The sequence below is a fragment of the Hemibagrus wyckioides genome, linkage group LG09 (assembly GCF_019097595.1).
Source record: "Hemibagrus wyckioides isolate EC202008001 linkage group LG09, SWU_Hwy_1.0, whole genome shotgun sequence".
In the NCBI taxonomy this organism is placed as follows: domain Eukaryota; kingdom Metazoa; phylum Chordata; class Actinopteri; order Siluriformes; family Bagridae; genus Hemibagrus; species Hemibagrus wyckioides.
The window spans coordinates 30,581,508-30,599,007 of record NC_080718.1 but is presented as its reverse complement, the minus strand read 5'-3'; the positions used below and the strand labels follow the sequence as shown (position 1 = coordinate 30,599,007).

Sequence of the window (17,500 nt, the reverse complement as noted above, 5' to 3'; positions counted from 1 at the left end):
TTCCAAGTGGGTGTAAGATTTTCACCACCATTCCTGACATCCTCTTCATCCCAGAATTTGTAAGTAACATTTGTGTGTGTGTGTGTGTGTGTGGTCATGTATCTGTTAAACGAGGTAAGTTAACAGTGATAGTCTTGCTGCCTGATTAAAACCAAAGTGCAGGTCACCTTTTAGTAGCGATGAAGGGTTGTGTATGTGTCAAAAAGCTTGAGGCCAAACACACACACACACACACACACACACAGAAACCACCTCTATCACGCACTACACATATAACAGGTGTATAAATTGGCTAGATGGATGAACAGTAGGTGTTGTAAACAATGTCCACTAAGGTTTTTGAGAAGTGAGACGTCCTTCATCGTCAGTTTGAGGAACGTTCTTCTGATCTTCTCAGACTGCTGGAGGTGGACGCAGGAGATATTTGAACTCCACTTTCTGTGGAAACTTTCTGCACATTGTTTTATTTGTACAGTAGTCACATGCAATGCAGAAAGACCTCCTGTAGTCTTCTTCTTCTTCTTCTTCTTCTGATAGATAGATAGATAGATAGATAGATAGATAGATAGATAGAGAGATAGAGAGAGAGATAGAGAGATAGATAGAGAGATAGAGAGATAGATAGATGTTAATCGGAGGTGATTAGTGATAACAGAAGTGTGTGGATGCAGTGCAGTATTAATGCAGCGTTAATGAAGTGTAAATAAATCCCCTCTGTATATCTAGATATGATATCAGTTGTCTGATCTAACAGCCTGCTGATCTGGACAGAGCTGGGCTCAGAGTCAGATGGTAGTAATGTAATGTTGTGCGTTCCTGACAGAAACACATCAACACAAAGCGTTTTGTGTGTACATAAAGCTGAACACGGAGCTGAATATTTAAACACCACACAAAAGCTGGCGCCAATTCCGACAATGCTGGAATTTCCAGTTCAGTCGCTTCAAAGTGTTTTCTGTATCGGTTTATTAACAGGTCAAAACAGCGGTTCACACCGTCCACCACCTTCAGCTGCGTCCACCACCTTCAGCTGCACCCACTCTGCTTCTGTGTGTATTAACGTTCCTCAAATTTTACTGGGAAATATTTCGGTGTGTTGCGTGTACGTTGACCAGCGTGTACATTTTTTAATGAATAGTGAATTATTATTTCTGAAATCTAATCCCGGAGCATCTCTCATGAGTTCTGGGAATCTTTATCTTTTTGTGATCTTTTTTACCTTAAGATAAAATAAATGTATGGATTCAGAGAGAGGAAGAGCAGCATGGAGTTAAATAAAGTTAAATTCTAAAAGTAAGTGATTTGTGCAGTTCAGATTAACTGCAGATGAAGTCATGATGATCCATCCATCTTCTGCTCTGGGAGAACCTCAGTGGAGTCCAGGGCTAACAGGCTCCGCATTCCTGATCAGGTTCTTCAACCTGATTGATGTTGAAGAAGTGCACACCAGCTTTAACTGGAGCTCAGGGTGTGAGCTGTGTTCTCAGTCTGATCTGAGGAACATCTGAAAGCTCTCTGTCTGGAAATGAGTAGTGGAGCTGGAAAGGGTTCCTCTTGAGGTTCTCAGCTGTGATGAAAGTGTTCTCCTGATGATTTCACTCCATATTAAAGTAAAAGCTTCAGATCATCACATTTGCTCAACCTGTGAAATGTTCTGGAGCAGTTTGGAAACCTGTTTGATAAAGGTGTGCTAGCGTGTTTGAGCTCAGAGCTGATACGCTGAACCTGAAATAATAAGATTTCGATACAGAGTGAGTTTATTAATCAGCCGTTCCTGATTGCAGTGTTTACTCAGTCACCTCGACATCCACACTCTGCTCAGGTTCTGCTCTTTCATCTCACATTAAAATGCTCCACAGACTGAAACTCATTATTTGATTAAGGTGGAGTCTTCAGCATGTGCTGACATGGTGTTGATGTTGATGATGATGCAACTTTTCTGCAGCTCCACTCCAACACCATTGTTCATTAGAATTATAATCCAGAAGAATTAGATCTTTAAGATCTTCTGAATGTTTTCACAATTTGATGCAGTTTCTAAATGTTCATTTGTTCCTCAAGATCCAAATTCAGCAATGATTTCTAAATAGATTTTAGACTTTAAACTAAATTCTCTGATTTCTGCTACAGATATGTTTATTAATGTTTTTAATTTTAGTTTTTAAAAAACCCAAAACCAATGACAAAGATGCAGGGATTTGAATGATTTCTCTCACTTCTCTGGAGTCATGTGTGTGAAGATTTTGTGTGTTTGGGTTCTGGAGTGTTTTAGAGTTTGATGTGTCCACAGCCTGATGTGAGTTTTCTGGACTGGTTTCAGATTTTTGGGGGTCTGACATGGTGTCTGGTGGCTTCCACTCGAGTGGATCCTCCGAACCCTCAGGGCTGGGTGATGTTCGTCTCCATCTTCTGCTTCGTCTTCACTACACTGTGGTTCATCATCTTCCTCGGTGGAGCAAACCAGAGCAGTGTGTGGCCCGGCCTGGTGATTACACTCACACACACACACACACACACACGAACACACACACAGTATAATTATAATAATTGGTGTCATTTACACCTGTACTGTGACTCAGTGAGGTGTCACACCCTGTTAGTCAGTAATCTGGAATTGGCTTTATTTTATTTCTATTAACACGATCACTCTTCTCATGATAACTTGAACAAGTCAATCTGAAAGGAAACTGAAAACCAGAATAAAACCTCTGCAGTAGTTAAGGTATAAATTTATCCTGTTTAAAGTTTCAACTCTGTTCTCCTTCTCTCTCTCTCTCTCTCTCTCTCTCAGGACACAGCGTATCATTTCATCGCTGTTCTCTTCTACCTGAGTTCCTCTGTAGCTCTGGCCAGCGTCACCCTCTACTACAAGAACGTGATAACTCAAGGTTTCTACACACCCATCCTTAATAACACTGAGGTAAGAAATACACTTTTTACACACACACACACTATTCTCCACTATATATTTCATCCCAATAATAACAGGAGCAGAATGTAAACATTTTATTTTTTAATTTATTTTCTATTTACAACTCTCTCTACTACTACAAGGCTCAAAATTTCAAGACCTATCAGGAGAACATTGCTGCTGTGGTAAGAAACACAGATTTATTCTCAGATTATATTACTGTAATAACAGGAGCAGAATTGTCATGTTTTATTTTTATTTTTGTTTTGAAATATACAACAGAACAACAAATAAACAATAACCCTAACCTTGAGCCTAACGCCTAACCCCTAACCCCTACCCTAACCCTAACTCCTGGCCCAAAACCCTGACCCTAACCCCTATCCCTGATCCTAACACTAACGCTCTTACCCTAATCCCTGAACTTAACCCCTAACCTCGACCCTTACCGTAACCCTAACCCTAAGAAAAATAATAAACAAATCAACTTAATTTCCTTTCATTATTTGTGTGTTTGTGTGTATTCAGGTGATGTCTTATGTAACCATGCTGCTCTACTTCATCCACGCCATCTTCTCTGCGCTCCGGTGGAAATCCTCCTGAAGAGAAAGGCGAGAAGAGAAAGATTTAAAAAAGCAAAACAAGGCAACCATCTTCACCTCGAACCCTAAACCCTAAACTAAACCTGACCTGAAAAACCTCCACACACTTCCTGCTGTAGACCAGTAGGGGGCAGCAGCTGTAAATGGCGCTGTTTAGCTTCCTGCTGATGAGCAGAAGGTCCCGAAGCCAATCACAGAGTTTCCAAACTTATTCATTATTCATCATTATACCTTTCACCCCAAGCATCTATTCATAGATCAGATTACATAAAGTAAATCCTAACCGTAAATAAAGTTTTATAAACACACAAAGAGATAAAGAAAACAATGCATCTGAATTTTTTGCAGATTATTGAGCATGTGTTTGATTCGTTTAACAAAATTCCTTTATATGAAAAAAAATGTTCTGTTGTTATAATGGTTTAAACACATCCAGGAACACCGTGACGGCCGACTGACCACACCTCAGCCATGTAAAATCTTATCTCCATACACAGATCTGCATCTACATTTCTTCCTAATTATTCCCCATTATTCCTGATTGTTCTTATCTTCACACACTGTTTCCTGAATAGTTCTGATCTCAGATCTGTGAAGAAAACGGAGTTCAGATCTACAGCTGAGTCCAACACCAGGATCTGATGACTCTGATGAATAAATCGATCTTATACACCAATCTGGCCTCACTTTGATGAAAGAGTAAAAAGAAGAGAGATACGTTCCCCTCTACACGCCCACGCTGACACGCCCACTGTACATGCCCATGCTGACATGTCCACTGTACACGCCCACGCTGATACCCCACTGTGCATGCCCATGCTGACTGTAAAGGTCCCACTGTAAAGGTGTATTCACGTTTTTATCACATTTGTGACACAATCACAATTATTCAAACAAAAATGAAATAAAGCTTTGTCTAAAAACAAACGAAATAAATGGAAAACATATTTCTTTATTTTTGCTTCATCAGAATTTTACACCAAGAAATGTTTATGATTTTATTACCAGATTATTTTCTTGAAAAATGTTTCAGATGTAAATGTTTTTATGCAATAATCAGAAATAAAATGTTTAACAAACCACACAGTCTACTGTATATAATATACACATGATTCACAACAACAACAACAATAATAATAACAATAATAATTTTCAGAGGCTTTTCCCTGATGATCATTTCACATCATCTTCAGGATTTTTACCGAAGATCATCTGATGAAAGAGAACTGACCAATGAGACGATCCACTAGGGTATGGGAGAGAACAATACTTCAGGTCTGGGGGGGAACAATACCCTGTGTCTGGGAGGGAACTATACTCCAGTTCTGGGATGGGACAATACCCCAGGTCAAGGAGGGGTAAACTTCTGTGGTATTCAGTGATGAGAGTGAGGATCTAAGGGCTCATCAGTCCACCAGATTACACACTTAATTGCCCCATGGCTGTGAGTGCTCTAAACTAAACTGCTCTCTTGGGCTGCAGAGCTGGTGGAGGTTCAGCTCTGGTTACCTGCTCAGGGGTAAATGGAGAGACAGGTTTTAGTAGAGAGCTGGAGAGGAGTTCTCTGGTGCCCTCTGGTGGCATGGCAGAGAAATGTTCCATTTAGTCTGTAGTGTATTCAAATTCATATTTTATTCGTCACATACAAAATCATACACAGTAGGACAATGAGTGAAATACTGATTACGACTGTCCTACATTTGAAGATTTTCAAATGTAGGACAGTCGTATTGGCTAAATGTTAAATGTGAGGCTCCTTTAAGAGGGTTAACAGTGGTGAGGGGTGTGTTTTAGTTTTTCCTCGAGGAAGGGGGTGTGAATATAAAAACTTTATAGAAAGTGCTAACTGGTGTCTGTGTTTTGGTTTAGATTGTGTTATTAAAAAGGGTTCAAATCTACCGCTGACCTCCTGTCTTCAGGATTCTACCCTCAGCATAAACTCTTCTCATTTATATTCACATCTATTCACAACATTAACGTGTTCTTTAATTTAAAACAATTCATTTGTTTAGAGTCTGCAATGGTGTAAGGGGAATAAAACACTGGGGAGTGGATGCTACAGGAAAACAATTTCGGACCCTTAAGAGTGACGTCATCTATTTACCCTAGTGTTACGGCGGATGCGCGTGAAGTGTGACACTGCGTAAAAAAGTGCGCTTGGTAGCGAGAGAGAGAGAGAGAGAGAGAGAGAGAGTGTGTGTGTGTGTGTCAAGGTCAGAATCTCTCTCTCTGTCTCACACACACACACACCTCTAGTGAAAACGGTGGGGCAGAAGAGCTACCGGTGTGTGTGTGTGTGTGTGTGTGTGTTCGTTCGCGCGCGCGCGCGCTTTGCCCCGAGGTAAGAAGTGTCCGCAGCAGTGCGCGCGCGGAACAGGTATTTCAAGGCTGGTCAGAGGAAGGACGCGGCGTTTCACTCAGAGGCACTCACCTGGCTCAGGTAGTCCGTTAGAGCTCGAGCGAAGGCATGGCAGCGGCGACGGCGCAGGCGATGGCCAACCTGCCGAGCGGCGTCGGGATTTGCACCACCGCACCCGAGATCTTCTACCTTCCCGAACTGGTAAGACTCTTCATCATCATCATCTTCTTCTTCTTCTTCTTCTTCTTCTTCTTCTTCTTTTTGATAAAATAGAGGGATTTCTAGAAAAAAGTTCATCTGGCTGACCTGAAGTTTTTGATTTCTAGTCTTCTCACTGCGCACTAGACTTTATATGACCCTTTATTGCCACTATAGGACACCCAGATGAATAAGTGTGTGTGTGTGTGTGTGTGTGTGTGTGTGTGTGTAACATTAGTGCTCTCAGGGAGAGCTGGTCAGTTGCGCATGGTTTACTCCGCGCTTCATATCGGGTTAATGAGAACAGTGAAAAAACACACCTCAAGCGTTTACACACACACACACACACACACACTTTCTAGCATTTTGTAAAGTGTTGAATTAACACATAAAATGTTGCAGTGTTTATTTGTGGACATGAGAGTCCACAAATAGTCCACTCTGTAGAAGTGTGTAGAAGTGTGTAAGTCAATAAAGTAGAAGTTTATTCAGCTCTGTAAAGTTAAAAAAAAGTTTGTTCAGAATGATGTTATTTAAAACTGTTGATGTTGATGTGGATTAAAGACCTCAGACATTCCATTAAACACTGAAGGGTTCAATATTTATAACATTTCTTTTTATCTTACTTTAAAAAGACTACTACTTAATAGTAGATATGTAATCCGGTCAGGAAGATAAGAGGTGGTCAGCTAACCTGACCTTACCCTGGAGTGAAGGTATCGCTGGGAATTTTGCTGCATCTGTCACTTATTTTCCCAAATGGAAAAAAAACCTGATCCTTCTGTTTTTGTGGTTTTGTTTTGTGTTCTCAGGGCCATGTATCAGTATCACTATCTGATCTGAACACTGAGAGAGACAGACAGGGGGAGAGAGAGAGACGGGGAGAGAGAGAGAGACAGGGAAAGAGAGAGAGAGAGAGAGTGGGAGAGAGAGACAGAGAGAGGAGAGAGAGACAGAGAGATAGAGAGAGAGACAGAGAGAGAGAGAGAGAGAGAGACAGAGAGAGAGAGAGAGAGACAGACAGGGGGAGAGAGAGAGACAGACAGACAGGGAGAGAGAGAGACAGACAGACAGACAGACAGGGAGAGACAGACAGACAGACAGACAGACAGGGAGAGAGAAAGAGAGACAGACAGGGAGAGAGAGAGAGAGAGACAGACAGACAGACAGACAGACAGACAGACAGACAGACAGGGAGAGAGAGACAGACAGACAGACAGACAGACAGGGAGAGAGAGAGAGAGAGAGAGACAGACAGACAGACAGACAGACAGGGAGAGAGAGAGAGACAGACAGACAGGGAGAGAGAGAGAGACAGACAGGGAGAGAGAGAGAGAGAGAGAGAGAGAGAGAGAGAGAGAGAGACAGACAGACAGACAGACAGACAGGGAGAGAGAGAGAGAGACAGACAGACAGGGAGAGAGAAAGAGAGACAGACAGGGAGAGAGAGAGAGAGAGAGAGAGAGAGACAGACAGACAGACAGACAGACAGACAGACAGGGAGAGACAGACAGACAGACAGACAGGGAGAGAGAGAGAGAGACAGACAGACAGACAGACAGGGAGAGAGAGAGAGAGACAGACAGACAGGGAGAGAGAGAGAAACTCCTATGTGTTAAACTATATGATCTCTCTGGTGTAGATGTTGAATTTAAGGGTAATTCAGTGTAAGACGGAGTGTAAGTGTGTGTTCAGGTCATTGTAAGGATTTTTGGTTATTTATAAATTTTATATAAATAGAGGTGTTGTATAAATAGATAATTATTTACTTTAACCTTCAGAAGTGTGTTTCTGTGAGCAGTTCAGTGTGTGTGTGTGTGTGTGTGATAAGCATGTCCGGGTTTGTGTGTGTGTGTGTGTGATGAATGTCCTCAGAGTGTGATGCTCCAGTGTGAGATAAAGGCTATGTGTGTGTGTGTGTGTGATGAGTGTGTGTGTGTGATGAGTGTGTGTGTGTGTGTGTGATGAGTGTGTGTGTGTGATGAGTGTGTGTGTGTGTGTGTCTGATGAGTGTGCGTGTGATGAGTGTGTGTGTGTGTGATGAGTGTGTGTGTGTGTGATGAATGTCCTCAGAGTGTGATGCTCCAGTGTGAGATAAAGGCTATGTGTGTGTGTGTGTGCGTGTGATGAGTGTGTGTGCGTGTGATGAGTGTGTGTGTGTGTGATGAGTGTGCGTGTGCGTGTGATGAGTGTGTGTGTGATGAGTGTGTGTGTGTGATGTGTGTGTGTGATGAGTGTGTGTGTGTGATGAGTGTGTGTGTGTGTGTGTGTGATGAGTGTGTGTGTGTGTGTGTGTGATGAGTGTGTGTGTGTGTGTGTGATGAGTGTGTGTGTGTGTGTGATGAGTGTGCGTGTGATGAGTGTGTGTGTGATGAGTGTGTGTGTGTGATGAGTGTGTGTGTGTGTGTGTGTGTGATGAGTGTGTGTGTGTGTGTGTGATGAGTGTGTGTGTGTGTGTGATGAGTGTGTGTGTGTGTGTGTGATGAGTGTGTGTGTGTGATGAGTGTGCGTGTGATGAGTGTGTGTGTGTGATGAGTGTGTGTGTGTGTGATGAGTGTGTGTGATGAGTGTGTGTGTGTGAAGAGTGTGTGTGTGTGTGATGAGTGTGTGTGTGTGATGAGTGTGTGTGTGTGTGTGATGAGTGTGTGTGTGTGATGAGTGTGTGTGTGTGTGATGAGTGTGTGTGTGTGATGAGTGTGTGTGTGTGATGAATGTGGTGTGTGTGTGATGAATGTGGTGAGTGTGTGATGAATGTGATGAGTGTGTGTGTGATGAGTGTGTGTGTGATGAGTGTGTGTGTGTGATGAGTGTGTGTGTGTGTGATGAGTGTGTGTGTGTGTGATGAGTGTGTGTGTGTGATGAGTGTGTGTGTGTGTGATGAGTGTGTGTGTGTGATGAGTGTGTGTGTGTGTGATGAGTGTGTGTGTGTGATGAGTGTGTGTGTGTGTGATGAGTGTGTGTGTGTGTGATGAGTGTGTGTGTGTGATGAGTATGTGTGTGTGTGATGAGTGTGTGTGTGATGAGTGTGTGTGTGTGTGATGAGTGTGTGTGTGTGTGTGATGAGTGTGTGTGTGTGATGAGTGTGTGTGTGTGTGTGATGAGTGTGTGTGTGTGTGATGAGTGTGTGTGTGTGTGATGAGTGTGTGTGTGATGAGTGTGTGTGTGTGATGAGTGTGTGTGTGTGTGATGAGTGTGTGTGTGTGATGAGTGTGTGTGTGATGAGTGTGTGTGTGATGAGTGTGTGTGTGTGTGATGAGTGTGTGTGTGTGTGATGAGTGTGTGTGTGTGTGTGATGAGTGTGTGTGTGTGATGAGTGTGTGTGTGTGTGTGTGATGAGTGTGTGTGTGATGAGTGTGTGTGTGTGATGAGTGTGTGTGTGTGTGATGAGTGTGTGTGTGTGATGAGTGTGTGTGTGTGTGATGAGTGTGTGTGTGATGAGTGTGTGTGTGATGAGTGTGTGTGTGTGATGAGTGTGTGTGTGTGTGATGAGTGTGTGTGTGATGAGTGTGTGTGTGTGATGAGTGTGTGTGTGTGTGATGAGTGTGTGTGTGTGATGAGTGTGTGTGTGTGATGAGTGTGTGTGTGATGAGTGTGTGAATTTATTTTATCTTCAGACTGGTTTACACTCCTGAGAAGCTGAGGGTTCAGTGACTCAGTGACTTCTGCTCAGTTCTCCAACATCACCACCCAGCCACTACTGCTCCTTTATTATTAATACTGTGTGTGTGTTTAGTGTAATCTGATCCCAGTGTGTTTACACTAAACACTGTTCTAGTGTCACGCCACTGAGCTTTTTAAAAATGTATGTTTATTTTTATTTCTATTCCTTTGGATTTATTTGTGATCTTAGAACCTCATGTGTTCTGCAGTGCTCCTGGGTTCTGCAGTGCTCCTGGGTTCTGAACTGCTCCCTCAAATGTAAAGTTTACAAACTAGAACAATCTTCAGATGATAATTATCCAGTAAAGACATAATACATAATAGTGTTTGTGTTTCTCCACAGAAGGTTCCTAATAGAACCCTTTTAGCAGGTTTAGAACCCCTACACAACAACTGAGAATTCAGAGTTCAGAGTAGAACCCTTTTCTCATAATTATCTAATGAACACTTAATGAATACAGTATAGAACCCTATAACTGGTTCTCTCTCAGTAAAAGTTCTAACTGGAACCCTGTTAGAAACCCAAGAACCCTTACTAGAAGCCTTTTACTGTTTCCATATCAGAGAAGGTTCCATGTAGAAATCTTTATAGGAGGCTCAGCTCTTTAACTACATGATAAACTCTTAAAGAACGTGAAGAACCCTTTTTCTTACAGAGTACCAGGAGGTGGAACACTAAACTCCTCACAGGTTCTAGATATTTATAATACATAATAATAAATAATAATTTGGAATTTGTACCACACTCTTACCCTGTGTGTGTATGTCTGTGTGTGTTTTGCAGATATTTGGAGGGTTGGTGTGGATCCTGGTGGCTTCCACTCATGTACAGCCGGAGAACCCTCAGGGCTGGGTGATGTTCGTCTCCGTCTTCTGTTTTGTCATGACCTTTTTGTGGCTCATCATTTTTGCCTGTGGAGCTCACAAGAACAAAGGAGGCTGGGCTACTGCTGTGAGCATGAGCACCACACACACAATGCTCTTCATCATCACCACCATCATCATCATCTTCATCATCAACATCATTATAAGTGTCTGTTCTTATATTGTTATATTGTTCTTGTATACTCCCACTACACTCCCACTACACTCTCATTACACTCCCACTACACTCTCATTACACTCCCACTACACTCTCATTATACTCCCATTACACTCCCACTCCACTCCTATTACACTCCCACTACACTCTCATTACACTCCCATTACACTCTCATTACACTCCCATTGCACTCCCATTACACTCTCATTAAACTCCCACAACACTCTCATTACATTCACATTACACTCTCATTACACTCCCATTACACTCCCATTACACTCCCACTACACTCTCATTACATTCCCACTACACTCCCACTACAATCCTATTACACTCCCACTACACTCTCATTACACTCCCACTACACTCCCATTACACTCCCACTACACTCCCACTACACTCTCATTACACTCCCACTACACTCCCATTACACTCCCACTACACTCACAGTACACTCTCGTTACACTCCCACTACACTCTCATTACACTCCCACTACACTCTCATTACACTCCCACTACACTCTCATTATACTCCCATTACACTCCCACTACACTCTCATTACACTCCCACTACACTCTCATTACACTCCCACTACACTCTCATTACACTCCCACTACACTCTCATTACACTCCCACTACACTCTCATTACACTCCCATTACACTCCCACTACACTCTCATTACACTCCCACTACACTCTCATTATACTCCCATTACACTCCCACTCCACTCCTATTACACTCCCACTACACTCTCATTACACTCCCATTACACTCTCATTACATTCCCATTACACTCCCACTACACTCTCATTATACTCCCATTACACTCCCACTACACTCTCATTACACTCCCATTACACTCCCACTACACTCTCATTACACTCCCACTACACTCCCACTACACTCCTATTACACTCCCACTACACTCTCATTACACTCCCACTACACTCTCATTATGCTGTCATTACACTCCAACTACACTCTCATTACACTCCCACTACACTCCCATTACACTCCCACTACACTCCCACTACACTCTCATTACACTCCCACTACAGTCCCATTACACTCCCACTACACTCACAGTACACTCTCGTTACACTCCCAATACACTCTCATCGCACTCCCACTACACTCCCATTACACTCCCACTACACTCTCATTATGCACTCATTACACTCCCACTACACTCCCATTACACTCTCATTACACTCTCATTACACTCCCATTAGATTCCCACTACCCTCTCATTACACTCCCACTACACTCTCATTACACTCCCACTACACTCTCATTACACTCCCATTACACTCCCACTACACTCTCATTACATTCCCATTACACTCCCACTACACTCTCATTATACTCCCATTACACTCCCACTACACTCTCATTACACTCCCACTACACTCTCATTTCACTCCCACAACACTCCCACTCCACTCCTATTACACTCCCACTACACTCTCATTACACTCCCATTATACTCTCATTACACTCTCATTACACTCCCACTACACTCCCATTACACTCCCACTATAATTTCATTACACTCCCACTACACTCTCATTACACTCCCATTAGATTCCCACTACACTCTCATTACACTCCCACTACACTCTCATTACACTCCCACTACACTCTCATTACACTCTCATTACACTCCCACTACACTCTCATTACACTCCCACAACACTCTCATTACATTCCCATTACACTCCCACTACACTCTCATTACACTCCCACTACACTCTCATTATACTCCCATTACACTCCCACTACACTCTCATTACACTCCCACTACACTCTCATTACACTCCCACTACACTCTCATTACATTCCCATTACACTCCCACTACACTCTCATTACACTCCCACTACACTCTCATTATACTCCCATTACACTCCCACTACACTCCCACTCCACTCCTATTACACTCCCACTACACTCTCATTACACTCCCATTGCACTCCCACTACACTCTCATTACATTCCCATTACACTCCCACTACACTCTCATTACACTCCCACTACACTCCCATTACACTCCCACTACACTCCCATTACACTCCCACTACACTCTCATTACACTCTCATTATACTCTCATTATACTCCCATTACACTCCCACTCCACTCCTATTACATTCCCATTACACTCCCACTACACTCCCACTACACTCTCATTACACTCTCATTATACTCTCATTATACTCCCATTACACTCCCACTCCACTCCTATTACACTCCCATTACACTCCCACTACACTCCTATTACACTCTCATTACACTCCCACTACACTCTCATTACACTCCCACTACACTCTCATTACACTCCCATTACACTCCCATTACACTCTCATTACACTCCCATTACACTCTCATTACACTCCCATTACACTCTCATTACACTCCCATTACACTCCCACTACACTCTCATTACACTCCCATTACACTCCCATTACACTCTCATTACACTCTCATTACACTCCCATTACACTCTCATTACACTCTCATTACACTCCCATTACACTCCCATTACACTCTCATTACACTCCCATTACACTCCCATTACACTCCCACTACACTCTCATTACACTCCCATTACACTCTCATTACACTTCCACTACACTCCCATTACACTCCCACTACACTCCCATTACACTCCCACTACACTCCCACTTCACTCCCACAACACTCTCATTACATTCCCACTACACTCCCACTACACTCCTATTACACTCCCACAACACTCTCATTAAACTCCCACAACACTCTCATTACATTCACATTACACTCTCATTACACTCCCACTACTCTCCCATTACACTCCCATTACAAGTCAGGTTGTTCAGCTGCTGCAGTAGATTTTCTGAGCTCCACAGACTTTAAACACTCCCAACTATGTTTAAAAACAATTATAAACAATTCCAGAGAAGAGCTTTGAGCTTTGTTTAGCTGAGACACGCCTCTGTTTTAGACTCCACCCCTGTGTGTACATCATCTTTTCTGTCTGTGTTTTGAGTGTTTTCTCTCTGCTGCTCAGGTAGTTTTCAGGTTCTTCTCTGCTCTCTTAGCGCTGGATCTGAGAGCTGGATCTAAGATCTGAGTGCTGGATCTGGTCTCATGACTTGTTGAGTTTAGAGTGTTGACTTTAGGCTTCTGTTAATCTAGGATAATTCTCAGGTGTGTAATCAGGAGGAGTTTCAGTCTCCCTCAGAGTGTGATGTAAGGCCAGGGCTTGTGAAGATGTAGTGAAGGTTTCTGTTCTAGGTAAACTACGGTTCTAGGTTAGTGTTGGTGTTGGTCACTTGTCCTCTGTCAGTCCAAATCAGGGTCAGTTCTTGTCACATTCCTGATAAAATGTGTTTTAATGTGATCTCCATCATCTCATCTCACTGACCCAAAACCTTCTACAGAACTGAGCTCTTTCACCAGGTCCACTCTCCACACTTCACTTATCCTCCAGCACTTTCCTGAGAAACCTTCTCGCCCTGCTTTGACTGTTAGGAGAAAATTAAGGGCAGTTGAGAGAAAATGGAGGGAATGAGAATTTGAGACAGTAATCTCCTCTCATCTCGCTCTGTCTTGTCCGTGGTCTGGTCCAGTGTGACAGCTGGAAATACATCTGGTTCTGAAACAGGTTAAAACCTGGCCAGTAGGAGCCATCTTTGCTCTTCAGGACTGTTTTGAGTGCACTGACTAGGGCATGTTTAGGGAGGCTGCAACCAACAGCGACTCTACTGACTTGGAGGAGTACACGGCATCAGTGTCCGGCTACATCAGGAAGTGCATCGATGATGTGACTGTCTCCAAGTCCATCACCACACGCTCCAACCAGAAGCCGTGGATGACCGCAAAGGTGCGTGCGCTGCTAAGATCCAGAGACTCTGCCTTCAGAACTGGAGACAAGGACGCCCTAAGAACAGCACGGGCTAAACTGTCTTGAGCCATTAGAGAGGCAAAGCATGCACACTCCCAGAGAATCCATGGCCACTTCCAGAGCAGCGGCGACACTCGGTGCATGTGGCAAGGCATCCAGTCCATCACCAACTACAGGCCAGCTCCACCTGCCTGTGACAGTGATGCCTCCCTTCCAGATGCGCTGAACAGCTTCTACGCTCGGTTTGAGGCACATAACAATGTGACAGCGAGGAAGACCATCCCTTCTTCAGAGGACCAGGTGCTCTGTCTCACCATGGCTGACATGAGGAAAACTCATGAGTTTGTCGGAACTCAGAGCCCCCTCTGAGTGGACATATCACAGGGTGGAATTTTTGTTTGTATCTATTTCTCTTAGCTTTCCCAATGACCTCCACAAGCTATAAAACTTAGCCGAAATAACAGAGATCTCAGTCAACAGATGAGAAGAAGCGGGTTTCTTTATTCAGCCATGCAGTCAACAACATGCATATCTGAAGAGAGCAGCTGATCTCTCAAACCCCGAAAAAGTCCCCTCTACTTATACCCCAGGCGCCCCGGGGCGCCTCCTTTTCTCTAATTTAAATATTTCCAGCAATTTCCCATTATATTCAGTGTATGGCTACTTTAGTCCCTCCTTCCTTAGTTTACATACGTTTCCCAGTTCCCATTATTTTCGCATTTGTCCCGATACCGCCCCTAAATTGATACCATCCTCCCCTCAATGACGTCAATTTTCCTCCTCTCCAGTTCCCCTTATTTTTAGGCTAAGTCAACAATTTTTAGAAAAAATTGGCGCTTACTTATAGGCGCCACTTCCTTATTGACTTCACTTGACCGTCACCTCTTAAAGGTGCTTCCTCGGCTCATCCTGACCTCGCGCGTTGCCCCCCACAACAATGTGTAAGTACCTTGCTCTCTTCCTCTATGTCATGATGACTTTTCCCTCTACCTACTTGATCTAAGTTTTATTTAATAATTTTAAACTAAGCTGTGCCATTAAGCTGCCTCATATCCTTTTCTCTTTTCATCACTGTTGGTTGCTAGTATTCCAATGCTATTGTCTCCTCTACCTGCCTATCACTGTCATGTCACAGTGACCTGGCCTACTTCCCACACTGTGTTCCTCCTGCCTTAGTACACGCTCTCTTTTGCTGACTACATAGTCACGCAATATGCACTTCTCTCATCTCTTCCCATTTCCCATTATTTTTCCTAGCTCAGTCAGCCCACCGCGCTATCTTCCGGAGAAGTCCCAGGGGTGCTCTGCGACGCTATCGCCAGTATCAGCTATCCTGTCTGGCCATTGAACTTACTGGTTTCCTGGAACACCTATCTGAATCCTCTATTCCTGAGTCTCCTTACCTCGCTCACCATATCGTGAGAGATACCGTCTGTCTTGATCAGAGCACCCAATTTCACCCCACAACCTGTGATCAGTCTACTCAGACCTTCTACTGGCACTGGACACGCACCACCTCTCAAGGCGTCCAGACTGAGGATTTCCCTGTTGAGATCTCCTCTAATGATTCTTCCTCTGACTCTTCTTCATCTCCTAATTCCCCTGACATTCCCCAACTTTCTCCTGCATTTGTGCCTATGCCTTACAGTGTTCATGATATTCCTCAGTCTTCTCCTGACTATTCGCCCCCAACTTCTCCCACTGATTACTCTCCAACTTCTCCTCAGGATCCCGAGATTCCGTCTTCTACAACTGACCCTCCGGTCCCACTGATCCCGTTGGATAGGCTGGCTGACTGAGTTGTAACTCCTAATGTTCCAATAAATCTCTCCTCTTTTCGGTTTCTTCAGTCCCAGTGTGGTTATTACACTAGCATGCTGCCATTAATAATTCTGCATGATTATTATAAAGACTATGAGGCTATATCTGATTATTATAGCTATTATTAATCAAAGTTACCTACTTAATCAATGGCTAAATAATTCTTGATAGATATACACTACTCTTAGGCAGAATATTGCTAAGTCAGAGCTTAGAGCATTGAGTACATTACTTAAGCTACTTTTAAAGCTAGGTATATATTTCAAAGCTGGGTATATTATTTTTTTCTCCGACAAGTTAACCCATGGAAAGCTGCTGGACCAGACAACACTCCTGGCAGAGTACTCAGGGAGTGTGCAGAACAGCTAGCAAAATGTCTTCATGGACATCTTCAACATCTCCCTGAGCAGCGCCGTCGTCCCAACATGCCTAAAGTCGACTACCGTCCTGTTGCACTCACACCCATCATCATGAAGTGCTTCGAGAGGCTCGTCATGACACACATCAAGAACCTGCTGCCACCTTCACTCGACCCCATGCAGTTTGCGTATTGTCCAAACCTCTCCACAGATGATGCCATCAGCACAACCCTCCATCTGGCCCTCACACACCTGGATAATAAAGACACTTACCTACGAATGCTGTTCATTGACTTCATTTCAGCATTCAACACGATCATTCCTCAGCACCTGATTGAGAAGCTGAGCCTGCTGGGCATCAACACCTCCCTCTGCAATTGGATCCTGGATTTCCTGACTGGGAGACCTCAGTCAGTCCGGATCGGGAACAGCATCTCCAGCACCACCACACTGAACACTGGAGCTCCTCAGGGCTCTGTGCTCAGTCCACTGCTGTTCATTCTGCTGACTCATGACTGTGCAGTAATGCACAGCTCTAATCATATCATCAAGTTCTCTGATGACACGACCGTGGTGGATCTCATCAGCAAGAACAACGAGTCAGCATACAGAGAGGAGGTGTAGCGGCTAACAGCCTGGTGTAAAGTTAATAACCTGTCTCTGA

General features: G+C 43.6%; 2 protein-coding genes across 3 annotated transcripts in view; both read left to right on the top strand.

Moving 5' to 3' along the window:
• LOC131359293 (myelin and lymphocyte protein-like) overlaps positions 1 to 4,595 on the top strand; it is a 4,726-nt gene extending 131 nt beyond the window's left edge. The window contains exons 1-5 of the mRNA XM_058399040.1: positions 1 to 59; positions 2,321 to 2,485; positions 2,792 to 2,920; positions 3,055 to 3,096; positions 3,440 to 4,595. The exon at positions 1 to 59 is cut by the window's left edge and continues 131 nt beyond it. Of these exons, the coding sequence (XP_058255023.1) occupies positions 1 to 59; positions 2,321 to 2,485; positions 2,792 to 2,920; positions 3,055 to 3,096; positions 3,440 to 3,514 (470 nt within the window). The 3' untranslated portion in view covers positions 3,515 to 4,595. The remainder of the gene's footprint in view (positions 60 to 2,320; positions 2,486 to 2,791; positions 2,921 to 3,054; positions 3,097 to 3,439) is intronic.
• Positions 4,596 to 5,750: 1,155 nt separating this feature from the next.
• LOC131359294 (myelin and lymphocyte protein-like) overlaps positions 5,751 to 17,500 on the top strand; it is a 25,892-nt gene continuing 14,142 nt past the window's right edge. Inside the window, exons 1-2 of one of the 2 annotated variants that reach the window (XM_058399042.1) lie at positions 5,751 to 6,073; positions 10,515 to 10,682. In XM_058399042.1, the coding sequence (XP_058255025.1) occupies positions 5,981 to 6,073; positions 10,515 to 10,682 (261 nt within the window). In that variant the 5' untranslated portion in view covers positions 5,751 to 5,980. The remainder of the gene's footprint in view (positions 6,074 to 10,514; positions 10,683 to 17,500) is intronic. The other variant, XM_058399041.1, reaches the window with a different exon arrangement.